Source organism: Channa argus, chromosome 9, assembly GCF_033026475.1.
Source record: "Channa argus isolate prfri chromosome 9, Channa argus male v1.0, whole genome shotgun sequence".
NCBI lineage: Eukaryota > Metazoa > Chordata > Actinopteri > Anabantiformes > Channidae > Channa > Channa argus.
The window spans coordinates 27,673,675-27,691,552 of NC_090205.1; the positions used below are offsets into that span (position 1 = coordinate 27,673,675).

The 17,878-nt window shown below is 37.1% G+C and overlaps 1 protein-coding gene across 3 annotated transcripts; it reads left to right on the forward strand.

Annotated features, from left to right (window-relative positions):
- Positions 1 to 1,258: 1,258 nt before the first annotated feature.
- On the forward strand, positions 1,259 to 16,736 carry crfb1 (cytokine receptor family member b1). Of its 3 annotated transcripts, XM_067517363.1 has the most exons (10): positions 1,259 to 1,404; positions 1,841 to 1,934; positions 2,137 to 2,257; positions 8,018 to 8,172; positions 8,355 to 8,506; positions 12,099 to 12,255; positions 13,382 to 13,509; positions 14,091 to 14,150; positions 14,778 to 14,855; positions 15,040 to 16,736. In XM_067517363.1, exons 2-10 carry the CDS (start codon positions 1,889 to 1,891, stop codon positions 15,844 to 15,846), a joined length of 1,704 nt encoding a protein of 567 aa, XP_067373464.1. In that variant the 5' UTR covers positions 1,259 to 1,404; positions 1,841 to 1,888; the 3' UTR covers positions 15,847 to 16,736. The 3 variants fall into 3 exon arrangements, with proteins under 3 accessions (XP_067373464.1, XP_067373465.1, XP_067373466.1); XM_067517364.1 differs by lacking the exon at positions 14,091 to 14,150; XM_067517365.1 differs by lacking the exons at positions 14,091 to 14,150; positions 14,778 to 14,855.
- The last annotated feature ends 1,142 nt before the right edge of the window (positions 16,737 to 17,878 follow it).

The window sequence follows — 17,878 nt, forward strand, 5'->3', positions numbered from 1 at the left end:
ATGCTCAGTTTGCACTCTTGTGTCCCTATGATGCAGAGTTTCTTAAAACGTTTTCCATTCAAGTCGTTTTGGTCACCTGAGTCATTTCATTATTAAGCCAAGTTAATATGATTGTTTCCATACTAACTAATTCTTGTAAAAGGAAAAAGAAATGCATACATTCTTGTTAAAGGGATCTTAGCCATAGTGAAGTTACTGAAGTTACTATTTATGATATCTTGTCTTTGTGTCTTTCACTCAGTGTTTCTGACTCGATTTTCTATGACAAAATAATACCAGCATTAACAAACAGTTTAGATGGACAAGTAATTCATAGGAAGTTGAGGGTCACCATGCCACAGTCCAAATCACAGTAATAATCAACATTTTACACAACAAACACATTCTGGCAACTCTGCTCAGATCTTAATGGGGGTAAAACTATTGGAATTGGCAGGGCAGCTGTTTGTTATGGGGTTTGCTTTATTAATGTTGCCATATTTCCATATATTGCACCTTGTGGTGGAATAAAACCTCCAAGGAAATCCATAGTGTATTCTTTTTTTTATTATTTATTTTTAAATATGCAAATATTTGAAGCTGAAAGGTATAAGGTAAAACCTTTTTTTTTTGTCCTTTCGTTCAGGGTCACCACAGCAGATAATTTGCCCGTATGTTGATTTGGCACAGTTTTTACGCCGGATGTGGTTCTTGACACAACGCTCCCCAATTTATACCAGGCTTGGGACATGGTTTCCAAAATTTTAAATTTGGATTAATCTGACCACAGAACAGTTTTCCATTTTGCCTCAAACCATTTTAAATGAGCTTTTGACCATTCAACACGGCGGCAATTCCGGATCTGGACATTTGGCTTGTACTTTGCATGATACAGCCTTAACTTACATTTGTGTATTGCACAGCACAGTCCCTGAGCCCATGCAGTGATGTCCAGTAAAGAATCATGCCTGTTTTTAATGCAAGAACCTAAGGACCTAAAGCAAGAATCCAGATTGATTCGCGGCAATTACTTTTCCAGCGTTTTGTTGCCCCTCTTCCAACTTTTTTTGAGATGTGTTGCTGCCATCAAACTCTAAATGAGCTAACTGGACTTAACAGCAGTCATAGGTGGTACAAAACCTGGCATGTTTATCAGTTGCTCCTGTATTCTGGAGTCTTACTGTTGTGCGTTACGGACGGTTGGCAGCAGGCGTTTGACAGTAGGACTCTTACTTTGAAGGTGCCACAGGAAGTACCGATGCATTCGCGAGCACGAGCGCCAATGCATCTAGTGCTCCCGATATAATGTTCGGATCCTAAGACGCGATAGCAGGAAAAGTGTGGAGTTGCGGCTCGGTCTCTCTGACTGTTATATCCCCTTTGCTTCTCGGACATGGACACGAATATGGGACACAGTGCGTGTTGGTAAGTTAGTCCACAGTCAGTATCGTGACACAAGCTATACGTTTGAAAAATAGCTGAAGTTAACTAATACAATACTCAGCGCTAACACGTCAGGAACTGTGTCACTTCGGCAGCTTGTCGGGTCGCTTCGTTTAATGATTGTTTTGACTCATTTTTGTAAAAGGAAAAAGAAATGAATACATTCTTATTAAAGTCACTTTAGCCACAGTGAAGTTACAGTGAAGTTGCGATTTATGATATCCGAATGACTTGTCTGTGTGTCTTTTACTCGGTGTTGCTGTGTATGTTGCACAGACTGATGCTGACTAGATTTTTCATGACAAAATAATTCCAGCATTACCAAACAGTTTAGATGGACAAGTTCTACATATTAGCAAGACGCGAAAACCATATATGTTGTTACTAGAGTAGATGAACTTGTGTTCTCTGTTTTCAGACATTAGGAGCGCAGTGTACGTACTTGCTGCTTTCTGACAGTGAAAAGATGAATTGTTTGCATCTCCTTTATTTAATACCACTGCTTCATTCTGGTGAGTAAACAAAGATCACTCTCACAGATTCATGGTGCTTATATAGCAAGTTGAAATATTTTGAATACCTTACATACCATTCTCCTCATCACACATCCACTTGCTTTGACACTGAATGTATGATGGCTCTGCCCTGCAAGGTGTGTACCTTTGTACCTGTTTGCGTCACACTGTATCACGTGTTTACTTGTTTTCCATGCAGGGCTTGGCTCCCTTCCCGCTCCGGTCAATGTGTCTGTCAGTTCTCACAACTTCTATCATGTCCTGCAGTGGAAGCCTCACCCCGGCACCCCAACAGGGACGTTGTACAAGATCTACAATAGGTAATTTTTCTCAGCAGCATCTTGATGGTTGTCTCTGTTCCCATTTCCTTTAGTAAGTTAGAATGTCTTACCCGACTGGATTCTGTAGAATCAATGGTACCCACATGTGCTTCAGTGCTTCCTAGTTTACAATGCATCTGTCGTACCATTTACATTTACATTTACATGTACATTTAGTCATTTAGCAGACGCTTTTATCCAAAGTGACTTACAAGTGAGATACAAGGCAGCAAAAATCTAAGTCAAGTACCAAGTATACTAGGTCCAGTTTTAAAGGTAAACATGGAATTTTGCTCAAATTGATAATCAAATCCTATTTACAAACTAGAGTACATTGAAAACAGAAAAAAACCCCAATAAAATAAACAATGAAAATATCAGTAATAAATAGGCATAATATGCCAAGGGATGGAGGGGAGAGGTGTGTAAGTACAGCGTGAATGACTTCAAGTTGATACTCAGGTGCTTACTGTGATACATTGGGCATTGTGCACGTCCATAGATTTTGAGTCTGTCATTGCACAAGTCCACTTTATGCTTACAGTGTGTGTTTTCTTAAAATTGTATATTAATAGTATTTTATATTTAATGTCTTGTTTTTATCGTATTTTGTTAAATGTAAATATATTCTAGTGCACTGTTTTCATTTTACATTGTGCAATGACAAAAAAATCTATTATTTTCTCTTCTATTCTGTTATATTCTAATCTATCTAAAACCCAAACCCTGAATAAGATAATCATAGTTCTGCAGACAACCATAATAACAGTGCTAACATTTCTAAGACATATCGAGTTCATTTTTTGTGTAACAGCTTAACTTGCCTTTAACTACTGGGAAATTCCAGAACATTTTTTTTCATTAACAGGAAATACACTGTTTTGCATAATAGGCAAAAGATAATAAATTAAAGGTAGCTTCGCTTTGCAGTTGCAGTCATTTTTGTTTGAAATATTAATATAGGTTAAAAATTGTGTATAATTGTGGACACTAGATTTTTTCGTTTAATTAGATTTTAGAACTTAGATTTTAATATTTGATACTTTATTTCACATTTTTTACACTCGCAAATTAAATCTTCTTTTTGCTTGTTTTAATTTAGTTCTGTCTTGTTAAAAGGACTGTTTAGTTTAGTTTACTTTGTTATGTCAGAATTACTGTCTTTTGCATTGTGCCAGACTATATGCACCACACCACAACTTGAAACTTTCCATTGAACAGGGCTTATAACTTGTTTGGAAACAGTATCTCCCAAATAGACAGTAATAGAAGTAATTAATTTTAAGCGTGGGTGCAGTATTTATAAATATGGTGATATGGTGGTAGACACGTATGGTGGTTCCAGTCAAATCCTACAGCACTGGTCCTGTATTTCTGCCTTAACACCCACACAGTCGAGCCTCTAAAATTATTTGCTTTTCAAATCTGGAAGATAAAGTGTCCTTTTTTATTTCTATATATTGCCTTGTTATTCTTTAATGTCATTAAAAGGTTTGTAATTAGAATGAACTTTTAGTCAAACACTTCTGCTGTATCAGCTTTTTTATTATGCGGAAGAATTACTGTTAATTACATTGTTGCAGTTAGTATGATATGACAAAGTCTTAATCTGGAAACATGGAGAGTACATGTGCAAAAAAGAGATAAACCAAACTAATAGCCCAGTTTTTAGGTCTTTCACATCTCTTTGGAAAGTGAAAGTTAAATGAAGTCCTCATAAAGGATAAACTAAAATCTGGCTGTAGAATGTTTTACTTCATAGAGTTCATAATTCCATAATACTAAAATGATTTTGGTGAATAAGCAGACAAACATATTAGGAAGTAACATAAAATTCTGGGTAATCTGCCAGATTACCCAGAATTTTGTTAAATTTGTTTTCACCAGTATGTTTCACTGTCAGCTCATAGATACACTTCCTGCCTTAAGCTACCACTCTCACACATTTACTGTGCAGAGACACATAGTAAAAGTTCAGGTGTGTTCGCTTTCAGTGTTACCACTAAACAAAGTCAGGGCTCATCAATAAAGACTAATTATCTTACTGCTTTTGCCCAATTAGACTTTTTTTTATGTTGCAGTGTTTTGGTTCTCTCACTTGAGAGCAATTCCTCTGGTTAATACAGTTTTGCTGTATCTAATTAAAGCAGGAGCTGTGAACATTAATAAGTCTTAAACAGTTGACGAAAAAATTTCACTCGAAAATACTTCATTTTAACCTCAAAATTGAATGAGTGCAATTGTTGTTAATACAAGTTTTACAAGTAATATGGATAACATTAATTGATTCATAAACAAAAGCATAAAATCTGAGGCATTTATATATTTGATTATTATCAGTGTGATTTCAGCATGCTCATCAGCATTATCAGTTCTCATATATCACTCAGAAGCCAGGATCAACCGCGACCTTTAATTTGGTCAAGCTTTAAGTAAGAATATGATCAGTGTAACAATCTGTGGTTTACTTGAACATCTTTGATGGAATATCTTACTGCAGGGTGCTTTTTGCTTATACACCACTGCTTTCTCTGATGGTAGCTGAAGCGCTGTTTCACAGTGCTGTTTGTTTCCATTTGTTATGGGGTGCATGACTACTTATGCAATACAGCTGTGACCACAGTGGTTGGCTGATGCTTTTCAAGGAACCAGTGATTCTTATTTAAAGAGAGTGGGAGGAAGCTCGAGTGTTCCTCTGTGTTTGTCTCAGTTTTGCATCTAATAATAACAATGAAGGTTCAGCTCTTATCCAACTATACTGGTCTGTATTTACAAAAATAATTATATTATTTCATTGCTGGATTAAACTTGGATTCATTATGGTAATGTGTTTATGGTTGTTAACATATTCCGTGTCCTACACAGCCAAAAGGCAAATTAATTGATAATTTCTCTTTTTGTTTGAGTCACAAAATCCTACATGCAGAGCCAAACTAGTTCTGAATGTCTCCCAAGAATTGTGTTTTATCAACGCGTGATCCACAAATCAAGATTCAAACAACTTTATTAATCGCAGAGGGAAATTGCTTTGTGACAGCTGCTCTCTGCCCCAAAGGGAGAAAGTTTACAATAAACAACTATACAATGAAGTGCACTAAATGAATAAACAGTGATAATAAGATAACATCGCCTGATCCACAGGGACAAAATTTGGGGTTCAGTGTCTTGTCCAAGGACACTTCAACACGTAGTCAGGAGGGAGTGGGAGTCAAAACACTGTACCCCGTGGTCTGTGGTCAGCTGCCTTACCAACTGGCACCACCCCCTACTCAGATTAAATAAGCAAATTCACTCTAGTCCCCCAGTTAGAGGAGTAGACCGCATCCTCTTCTGCAATAACATATAGAAAGGGTCTAGCTAGACCCCCCCAAAATACAGGTAGCCCTCCGGATTATTTGTCTACTGGGAGAGGGACTGATACTAACTCCAATGGAATTAAACTAATCAGATTTATCACAACCACATGTTATTTTGATTTTGTTAACAAATTAAGGCTTAATCCTCTATAGAGCTCCATAGTCCATAAACTAACACACAGTATTGAGACACACTTTTTCACTTGGTGACATTGAATGTGTTGAAAACAATGAAACTGTAGCACAATCAGACAGACAATATTATTATTTTTTATTTTATTTTTTTTAATTTTATATATATATTTTTTTTTATTTATTATGTGTGGAATTTTAAAGGATTGTTTAGAACATCTTCCTGCTATTCAGATGATGTTTAAGTTTGTCAAAAATAAGTCAATCAGCAGATGTTGTTGCAGTTGTTTAACTCTGTCGGTTGAGGCTAAAGGTATAATTTTCTTGAAAAGCAGTTAGTTTCATCAAAACAAAAAAAAGAATTTATTGAACAGTTCTAAATGCATTTTATTTAAGAAAAATGTTTGCATTTCATTTGTAATCTCAGTAGTTGATCTGTCTGGGAGCATTAAGTAGATGTTATACACGTTTGGAAACTAGGGTGTCTTGATACGGATGCCAGCATTGGGTCCAATATTGCCCTTGTCTACTCATACTTGTAAATTTTCACTCCTACTACGCTTGAAAATGCATTAACCACACATTAATTGAACAGGTAGTTGGAGGTAGAAAAGTGGTTTGGAGCTGTTTTACGATAAGTGACAGCAAGTAAAGTAAAACTGACTTCAAGCTCTGCTCTGTTAAAGTCTGTTAAGAATACAGTTGCTCACAGTCATCCCCTTACAGATGTTTATGGCTAACATCAGTGGCAGTACTAAGCTATTTTAGCTCCATATTCCTTTGTAGACTCTATAGTCGGTGTTGTCTGCGACCTCAAATCTGTACTTTTATTCTTTTTTTGTTTGTATGTTTTTTTCTTTTTGTTCTCAGTCCTATACTTAATGCTGCCACGTTTTGTGTTCTTGTGGGATTTGCTGATTTGTCTACTTCAGTACCATCAGGTGTGTCCTCCAGCCAGATTGTCAGAGACTAAAAATCTCTGACAGTGAAAACAGAGTTGAAGTGTGACCTGTCTGTTCTTTGAAAGTCTTAACTGGTCTTCAGACCAGCAGTGTCTGTCAGCGTGTTTCACCAGCTTAACTGCGCAGGGGATTGATAAGGGTTTTACTATCCAGCAAGTAAGACTAGAAGCAAAACTGTTTAGTACTTGTATCAGTACGCAGAATTAACAAGTACTTATAGGTAAGTACATGCAAAAGAAGTTTGTATACCTGTTAGAATGATTCTATGTCTGCATAAATGTGATCTAAAACATGATCAGATTTTCAAGCCTAAAACCAGATAAAGAGAATCCAAGTAATTAACTTGGATTACAAAACATTACCCTCATTTATTTATTGTGGAAAATGTTCCAATCCTAAATATTATTGTATATTATATTATAAAGCTTCAGGGGCGCCTACTCTTTAAAAAGAACATTGATGCTCATTGATTTGCTAAAGGCTCTTTGGAAAAGCTGAAAAGCTATTGGATGAATGTTCTCTGGACAGATGTGAGCAAATTTGAACTTCTTGGCCTAAATAAGAATCATTATATTTGGTGAAGATCAAACTCTGCACTCTAGAATAAGAACCTTAACCCATCTGTGAAACCTGGTGGTAGCAGTATCATGTTGATCATGTAGCAAGACAGTGACCCTAAACAAACAAGTGGTTATATCAAAGAATAGTTAAATCAAGACAAAATGAAATGTTGGGTAATAGTTGTGTCACAGTACAGAAATGGAGTGAAAGGACCTGAAGCAGGTGCTTTGTACAAGGAAGCCAACTAACATCTCTGAGTGAAAGCTACAGTCACTGGAAACATTTTGTTGAAGTTATTTTTTCAGAAGGGGTTTATACTAGTTCCTGAAGATGTGGGTACACATGATTTTACAAAAGACAGATATTTAAAAGAAAGGTCTGTGTCTTTTCTCAGTTAATATTTTTACGAATCCCCATTGAGACGCTAGTGTCCCCTAGTTTGCAAAATGGATTAGTTTATCAGTCTGTGCAGTTAACCTTAGTTGTTTTCCAGAAATAATTAAAACACATCAGTCAGAAACCGGACTAATTGGGTGAACTGTATCTTCATTTCAAAACACATGGCTAAGAAACAGTTATCAAAAATCTCCCAAGTGCTACTGTATTACCATAGCTCAACAAGAGACCTTGTGCATGCATTATTGCCTGGATTACTTGGCTGGTAGAGAGCTTTCATGTCATACTTTGTTTGGAAGCTGAACAAGATACACTGGAAGCAGGGAATCAAATGTTTGTGTTTTTCTGAGCAGTGTGAACAAGAGGAGAAGGCTACTCAACTCAACAACAGCATCATCGCTTGAGCTGAAGCTCGACATATTTAAGCAGAGTGACCTGTTTGTCCTGGCATCCTACAATGGAACAGAGTCAAAGTCTAAAACAGTCACCTTCACCCCCTTCAAAGACAGTACGTTAGCATGAACACTGTTACACCAGCACATCTGTTGCCTCGTTACCTTTCCTTGTCTTTAACCCTGTTTCACATTAGATGTTGCCAGTCATTTTTAAAAGGATCAAATCAGACTGAAATCCAACAATTGTTTTAGAAAATTCTGCAATTTAATGAATATGTATTCTTTTTGTGACAAGCAAAAATAGGTCCTGCAGAAGTGTCACTGGCTACATGTGGAAACTGCATCGAAATCAACATTTCATTGCCCAACGATGACGTTTGGTCCGATAAAGATTTCTACAACGATCCTCTGTTCATAATCTATTGGAAAAAAAAAAATGAAATAGAGGTAAGAAATCCATCAGTTCTATTTTAAACTGCAAATATCTTCTATTGATTCTCGGCTGTTGTGTATAGAATGAACATGTTCACGTGAAGTATTAAATTGAATTCCTCTAAGCTTCTATGTATAGAATATGTAGTATAACATGGACACAAGAGGCAGAGCTGCTCTGTGGGAAAAACATTTTCATCAGTTTGATTTAACCTTTAAGTGAACAAGGCAAAGAATACCACCATCAAAACATCAAAACTTTTGAGGCAAATGAAAATCTTGCTAGCTAGGAGTTTTTCATTATTGGGAGTTTAGATGATATCATCTAGGTGAGCTGTGGAAAAGCATTGACCATGAATACAAATAATAAACTTAATTTAAGGTTCCTCCCAGTGATGTTATCTGGAGGCATTTTACTACTAAAAGTTATAGGGAACTCAATGGGATGTTTAATGGCATTGATGTACTTGTACTTCCTAAACTAGAACCATAAGAAGCAAGTTAAAAATCAGTGAAGTTTAATGTTAATGTTATCATTGTAAATGTGCCTGATATAAGTGTCAAAAATGATGGATTACAATGAAACTGTAGTGGGGACAGCAAGATTGTGTGCATGTTTTGAACTTGTTATAGATCACTAAAGAACGAATGTAATACAGTTCAAGGCATTGAAAGCCTCACTGTCTTCCATAACAATTTTGCCACAGTTGCACGTTTTTTGCACTGCTTGACATGTTAAGGGTACAATACAGTATAATATCTTGTAGGCTCAGCTGAGTATAAGCTGAGTGTATGAGGCTAATTCTTATTCAATGTTGTGCAATCAAAAAAAAAAACACACATTTGAGAGCAAAACTTTGCTACGAAAATAAATATTTTTAACCAAAAAACTGTTTTGAATATTTTCTTGCAAGTCAAAATCTTTTGCTTGTGAGTTCAAAAGTTTTCCAATTTCACATTCGGTGTAATGGTGCATCACTATTGGCTATTCAAGCAGCCTATCACAGTGGCTGCAGGTCTCTTACGTCAGAGCCCAATTCATTCATGTTCCAGGGTGCGTGACCAGAACTACACGAAGTCTCCGGCAAACTGACAGAATCAGCAGGATTAAAATATTTACAGGGGAGTTCACACAGAACAACGTCAGTGCTGAGAAAAGAAATCACTCATTGTGTGTATTAGCTATACTTTTAAGGACTCTTTGTGTTTTACACTACTATGCTAGGCTGTCAGTCAGTGACCGCTGTTGTATCCCACAGGTCAGTGTTAGTAGTGTTAGCAGCTACCGGTCAGCTAGTTAGCTAAAGCAGACAGAGATAGTAGACTGTTTGCTTCAGTTTCCAGTAGACTTCATGTCGGTTTGGTCTGGCACCTTGGAACATGAAGGTGGGGAGAGCAAGAGAGAGAATCTCTCGATTCGGTATCTTGTGCTCCAGCATTTTTGCAATTTCTTTCCCAAAAAAGATAAAACAAACAAAAAAAAACCCAAACACAGATGGTACAGTAACCTTCAACTAAACCAAAAGGAAACAATGTGTGTTATATTGTCCAAATATAGACTAATTGTCTCCTCCCCCTTCCAGCTGTACAGTTTGTGCTGTGAACAGGAGCTGTTGTTTACAAATGTGGGGTGGCAAAAGGAATTGAAAAAAATGTGCACTTTCGCAGGTATTTACTCTCATAGTTGTGCATAGTGTTGAGACTGCAAAACAAGAACTGAGTAGCTTGATGAATTTAATCCCACTAAAAAAAGTAGAACAGTAAGGAGATACTGGAAAGGAAAACCAGCACTACTCCCTGCCAGAGTTTGGGAGTTTTAGTTCCTATTTAACTGAAGTCATCACTGTGATTCACAGCTCTCAGGCATGAGACCATTGCCATGGTTGCCAAGGTTACCATGGCCTACCCCACCCTCTGCCCAGCATCTTTGTACAAAAGACTGTTATGGGAGTTTTGCCAGTGGAAACAAACTAGCAACATTAATATCAGTTGTAGAGCACATGATGCACACGTTACTGTTTGCAGCCTTTTGTGCCTCAGTATCAGTTCTAGCAATTTTAGACAACGTTGCCCAGTTTCCATGATAAAATATTTCAGCACATTCACACGTGTGTCGTGCTTCAGTAAACATAATAAGTACATTGACAGCAGTAGGAGTTGGTTAAGATAGTACAGTGAACAGCAGCATTTGCAACTCTGATATTAGCATTTATCTTTGAAAATGTATTACTTCCAAAATATATTTTTTTAAAGCTATGAACTCAAGTTCCTGGAATGTCCTATACTGATGCCAAAGGGTACCTGTGACATCAATATGAGAAGCACAAAAAAGAGCGGTGGTCTTTATCTGACACTGTGAGATGAGAACATGTTGCAAATAAGAATGTTCACCTTGGAGGAATGAAGGTGGACACTCATTCTCATGAGCCGGGTTGAAGACTGCTGAGATTACGCTGGTCTCTCAACTTACAGAGCTAAGAGTTCTACATTGTGAGATCTGGATCAAATTTATAAACCTGGTTAAACTAACCATTTTTCTGAACTATAAACAGGTACTTTCCTGTCTGAATAAACTTTATAAACCAGCAGTCTTCTAACAAAAATTTCAAAAGTTTTGAACCTTGATCAAAGTCTCCACTGCACTGTTAAACTGGCTGTTTCAGAACAGGAGTTGCAATCAATATTAGCACAATACGCTGTTCATCGCTGATCATCGCTAGCAGCATGGCTCTCACAGGGCTGAAAACCTCAGGTCCAATTTAAAGACTTCATTTGGATAAACTGCTTAATTTGAAACCCTTTGCATGTTCAGATCATACCTGCAGTTTTAAAAGTTACATGTGAGCTGTGATGACATCGTGAAGATGTGAAGTTGAGATCTTGAAGTAGAGATGATTTCGTTGCATTGAGAAATCTTTTTAATTGGTGTTGAACTAACAAGATTAACTTTATTGTCTGTCCCAATCAGCGACAGAAATTCATCTTTGACAGGCTCCATAAATCACATGTACTACATACAATAACCAATACAGTTGACAGTTAAAAACAACAACAACAACAACAGCAGCAACATAATAAAAATTTCTTTAATTTTTTACTATTTAGAATAGTTATTGTACTGGCGATGAATGATTTCTTATAGATGTTTTTACAGGCCAATGGGACTTTGTATAACGCCTTCCTGATGGCAGCTGTGTCAGGAAGCCGTGACAAAGTCTTATTGGCCTGTAAAAACAATGGGATGTCCCATTGTTGAGACATTTTACCATTTCATGGAAAATATTAGCAGGAAGGGCATCCAGCATAAAAACTGTGCCAAATCAACATGCGAACAATGATCTGCTATGGCGACCCTGAACTCATAAGCCAAAAGGACGAAAAAAAACACTCCATCCAGACATTTTGACCTCTAGAACAGCTTTGCTGCTGACTTTTCAAATGGATCTAAAACTATCAGATGTTTATGTGGTCTGATTGCATGGAGTAATCAAATGAATGCCTCGAATGAAACCAGAAATCCTGTAACTTTGTCCAAATATTAAAATAATGTATATCGTTTTTGGTTTGGTGATTTTAAAAAAAAAAAAAAATCCCTTTTGACCTGCAGCCACACTCCCTTCAAACAAGAAAGAAGAGTTACACACTTGACAACTTAGAGAAGGGCAGGGAGTACTGTGTGAATGTCGAGATAGAGATCCGCACCAACAAGAACACTCTACCGTCTGAGTCCAAATGCATCTTCACCAGTGTGGAGTCACGCAGAGGTGAGCTGTACTTTCATAACTGATGCTTTTGATGTTTTGTTAGGATGTTAGATTTATTTTGAATAGTTTGTTTCTAGAAATATGTTGCATTATTTATCTAATTGTGATGAAGTGCTGCCTACAGTGATCCAGACTCATTGAAGAGATATGTGCTTGTACTGTAAATGTTTTTGAGCAGTGCTCCCCTTTCTCACCAGAGAAGTATTCCTTATACATTGTAGGTGTAAATAAAAAATAAACAAATACCACCATCTACAATTAATAATAAACATACTGTTAAAAGTAAAATAAAGGTAAAATGGCAACATCATCCAACAATATGCAGCTGACTCGGGTGCTTCTCAGATCAACTTGGACAACATACGTTATCAAAAAAGGAAGAGTCTGGAGCACATTAATATAGTCACTACTTTTACTGGTGCAAACAGTCAATAATAACATTTTAACACACTTGTGTCTTTACTAGAGTCAACCAGTCCAAAGTTATGAGGCAAATCCTTATAGAGTTGATCTAACCAGTTGTAGATTTTATAGGAGTTTCAGTCTACTGGATAAAGTGTAGAAAGGCTGGAGATTGTCAGCTTGACTGATTAGGAACAAGTGTATTGAAATGTTACTTTGATTTTTTTCAACGGTAATACAGCAAATATATGAGTGTCCTCTAATAAATATTTTTGTAAAAACAAATTAATCTAATGTAGAAATAATATTTACCTTATATCTATTTATCTTTCTTCTCTGAACTTGTGTCTGAAAGTTGATTTCCATCAGATTTAAGTATTTTAGACAAAAGATAACAGTTGTCCATTTGATACATAAACTGGCATATGTTGATCCTCGTAGAACAAACAGATGAGCTGACACACACACACACACACACACACACACACACACTGCACTGCACCTACCCAGTGCTTTTGGATGGAGATACAGGGAGAGGATTGGTAGTCCCCCAATTCTAAACCATCAGGTGGGGAAATAATCTCAGTACACTTCAGCACTCATCACATGCCTCCAATAAAGTAAAGCCTGAATGGTTTCACTTTTTGTTACAAGGTACCAACAAGGCACCAACAGTTTAAAACTGAAGGACTTATTAACTGTGTTTATGTGTGTTTGTCTTCAGACACGGCTGTTTTAGGTGCCGTTTCTGCTGTTCTGATTCTAGTTATCGGCTTCCTGATGACCTCCATATATTTCTTGTACTACACTGGGTATCTTTGTAAAGGGCAAACATCACTGCCAAAAGCACTGGTAAGAAATGCATCTTTCCTATCTATCCAGCTATCTACCATGAGTGTCGTATTTACTAAGGGTCATTTCCTGAATATCTTCATGAATAACAAGTCACAGTGACAAGTCAGTGACTGTAATGTGCTTCTTTATTACAATAAATTGAAGCTGGTATCATGTTTATTGTGCAAGATGTCACAAAACCCAGCTTGTCCCACAATTATGTCATCACAGCCATACTTTGCTGTGGGTGGAGCAAGCCCTAAATATTTTTTATCAATCAAGTCTTAAGATCTTTCATCTCAATAACTCCCTTTTCCCCAGCACAATAAAAGTTAATGGAATTTCTATCCAGTTTTACATAGATATGAACATGTGATCTGTATCTGGATCTCTTATTTTCAGGGGTCACTGTCAATGTGTCATTTTAGATTTTTACTTACTCTACTAAAATTCTTTGGTCAATTTACTTTTTGCTCCACAATGTTTATTTGACAGCTGTAGTTACTTGTTATGTGTTACTATATTTAACTAGTTAAAATTAGTCCACCAGGTCCCTATAGTAACACAGATTGTTGGTCTTTGTGTTAATTCATTACTAGGAAGTCTTTCTTTATCCCGTTTATCTCTTCAAAAGTTTATTTGCAGTTTACAGCACAAATGTGAGTTGACAAATATTTTCTCTTTCCTTGGTGTATATCTCCCAACATTTGCTTTTTTTGCCACTAAAAGGCCAATTAATAACCAGAAAAAACAAAATTACGTTGTTGTTTCAAGTTTTTGGAAGTTGTTTTCCTTATGTTTACCTAGTATTATGTGTATAATGTATCAATATACCCGATACATTAAGTACGATTAAGTTCTTAATGGAGTAAGTACAGTGTTTAGTTATTATTTTAAGTAATAGTAAAATATTTCAAGTAGTACTTGGTATTGGAGTACTTTTTAGGCAAGCACTTGCATGTTACATATTGGATTTGTGTACTTCTACCACCCCTGCTTGCCTAATTGAACATGTGACGATATGTAGGATGTGTTGCAGTCAAAATGCCTTCAGATCAGCCAATGGTCTGACATTTTGTATAACTTTCTGAATCAGTTGCAGCAATCTGAAACAGTGGAGTGAAACAGGCCAGACTTAACCCTCTTGCTTTTTTTCTCCGTTGTCATTCTTTAATTAACTACTTCAGAAATTCCTTCAACCTTAGAATCACTTTCTTTTCAAGGAGTAGTAGTGGACCAAAAAGTCATGTGCTGTTATGTCAGCAAACTGTACACTGTATGTTTAGGTTTACCAGCCTGTTCAGCCTGTGAAACTTAATACCAAAGGAAAACAAACAGGGGACCAGGAAATGATCCATTATCAGGTAAATCCAGCTTTCTGTTAATAGAAATCTGTAGCTTCTATTTAGCTTCAGGTTTCACAAGGAATATCTGCTGTCACTTCCAGCAGCATCTTTTTATTTGGGAGAGTAGATGAGACTGTAATGGTTTCCATAACTCTTAATCTTCCTCCCCTCTGCTATGTCTTTGCACTATTGTTTCCTCTAGATGGCTTTGATCCAAGGCTACACCATGACACCAGAGAACATAGACTCGTGCCTGATCTCCATCAGCTCAGAGATGGAGAACCAGAGGGTGCACGGCAATCCCACAGCACAATATCCTGCCATGTGGCAGGCTATATCAGAGGAGGAGGAGGAGGAAGAAGAGGATGATGAAGAGGAAAATGTTTACATGGACAGAAATGCAAATCTTTCTTCATCTGAAAGTTCCTGCAGGGGCTCTTTTAAGCGGCTGGGCACCAGCAAGTTAGGTATTTCAGAAGACTGTGGTAGTTTGACAGAGAGGCCTTCAGCTACGATGGAGGTACCAGCTGCAAAGTTTGACATTGGGGTTGTACATGCTGGGCTGGATCAATGTGAGCCTGAAGCTGAAGAAGCAACAGTTTCTTTCTTATCTGAGAGGATTCAATCTGGAGTCCAGGGACATGTTATAAGTGAGGAGGAGGAGAAGATGAAGGAAAAGGTGGAGGTGTGTGAAAACTCCGGAAATGTTGATCTGTTTTCAGTCACACTCGCCACATTGACAGCAGCCGAGGAAGAGGATCAGAGTAAAACAGACTTTTTAACAGTGACTGATCCAACACATCCCTCTCCCACAGTCTCAGGACTGACTTTGAGCACAACGGAATATGAAACGGAGTCAGACCATGAGATGACTGTGCCAACAATGCAGCCCACACACCAAGATTTTACTGAGACTTGGTATAAAGGGAGACATGCAGAAACACAGTCATCATCATCAGAGGAGGAGGAGGAGGAGGAGGAATTCTCTGGATATATGGCACACATATGATATATTTTTCTACTATGAGCATCATTAATCCTTCTCTTTCTATTCAACTTTATTTATATAGCGCCAAATCACAACAAAGTAAAATATACTTTCTAGAAGCTACATTCATTTTTCATTAAAAGTTAGAGAAACAACATATCACTAGATTTCATGTACAGCTACATCAGTATAGGTGTAACAACCTCCATTTTGACAATTGCTGAAGGCAGCTACCTTAGCTTATCCTTGTAACCATAATATGCAGCTTTAAAAAATGTTTACACCAGCACAGTGCCACAAGTGTGTAATGTTTTTGAACACATTCAATTTTATAATTCATAAGTCTGAATGAATGTAGAAAAAAAATCTAAGTTTACTTTGCAATGCTAATAATGACAGAAATGTCAATTGCTGTCAACAAATGTTACTCGTGTTGAATGTAGATTCACAAGTCATGTGTCCAACTTGAGGCCATTTTGCTCATTTGTTTACCTTTGAAAGATGCTCTGGCTGACAGTATGCTACATTTAATTGCTGGTTCATCCTATCTTAATAGACATGTTAGACATATCATAGCAAGACATCTTCAGCTTTAATTAATAATAGTAATTAAGGTCTTGGTGTAATGTATAACAGCACACTGGAATCATTACCATAGTTAATTACACCTGCACCTTTCAGAAATCCACCAACATTGTATTCATGTAATATTGGAGGTGCTATACTGTATTTTCCAGTTTCTGATGTGAAATTTGTCAAAATCCAAAACTGATGTGTGATTGAGTAAACGAAGGGGCGAGAGCAATAAGGTAGTGTTGGAAAGTTGAGAGTGTAGCTGTGGAGGTACAATATTTCGTACCATGTTTTGTGGAATGTGAAATTCAATAAATGTTTAGTGTTTTATCATACAATGATATCTAAAGTGGATAAGTGTTGGACCACCAGACAGGAGTAAGCCTGTCTATGTTTTAACATTGAATATAGGCTATTTGATTTTCCGCACAATTGTCTAATGTTTTACTACAGTGGTTAAGTTGTTAGACTATCTTGATAAACAGTTCTCCCCGGGTCTCTTTCTCTCTCCAACATCACTGTGGTGCTGAAAGCCCAGCAGATGCAGAGTCCAACTTAAAGGGATTTTATATTTGATTACTTATTCTGAAGTTTTTCATAATCTTAAATCCTGGAACATGTCCATCCAATAGACAGTTTATGTTCTGCCCCCGACAAGCTTTTGATACTTTGGTTCGCTTGGCCCTTACAAAGCGACGTGCTCAGCCCATGCGTCATGCGGATTTGTAGTTGGCCTGGAGTGCACCAAAACATTGCACTGCCACTCCTCTTCCACCAAGATAGAAGATGTGATTGCAGACAGCTTGCATTCCATCCTCTCATTCATCAGCATCCCCAGAACCCATTTTTCACATAGAAATCCATTTTAAAAAATAACTCTGCACCACTAAGTAATTTGTGATAATGTTTATTATTAGGCTACACCAATCCAGCGCTTTAGTAGTCTTCTATTCTCGCATGTTGTTAAACCAAATTGCCAGTACTGTAAATTTTGCTGTAAACCTTTCCTGGGTGGTCAGGAGTACTTTAACAGAAAAGCCATTAGTTGTTATCTACAGAAGCTGGAACATTAATTTGGATTTGGATAAATTACTATGTTTTCACAAGAAGACAAACTGTATGATCCCAAGATATCGAGCGAAAATTTAATTGGCCTTAATAAAAAAAAAACAAGCTAGAGTTACCGAAGGCAACACGATATGTATTAAAACGATAATTGCATCCATTATTTTCTCTGATTCCGTAGGATTCGACAAGGTTGTTTAGGTTCTAGGTGGTTTTCAGATGTGGACTGGACATCAAGCTAAATACTTCTGCACTTATTTATTGTTTTTTTACCTATTGGTACTCAAAGTCCTTTATACAACTTCTCATTCACCCATTTGCTCTCACAATCACAAACTGATAGGGGAGCTGCTATGCAGCTGGCGAACACTCACTAGCTCGGTGTCTTGCTCAGGGCTTCGACATGTGACCAGAG

Coding starts and splice junctions, on each gene's coding strand:
- crfb1 (XM_067517363.1), top strand. CDS start 1,889: ATGAATTGTTTGCATCTCCTTTATTTAATACCACTGCTTCATTCTG. Junction 1,935..2,136: donor AATACCACTGCTTCATTCTG/GTGAGTAAACAA, acceptor TTTTCCATGCAG/GGCTTGGCTCCCTTCCCGCT. Junction 12,256..13,381: donor CAGTGTGGAGTCACGCAGAG/GTGAGCTGTACT, acceptor GTTTGTCTTCAG/ACACGGCTGTTTTAGGTGCC.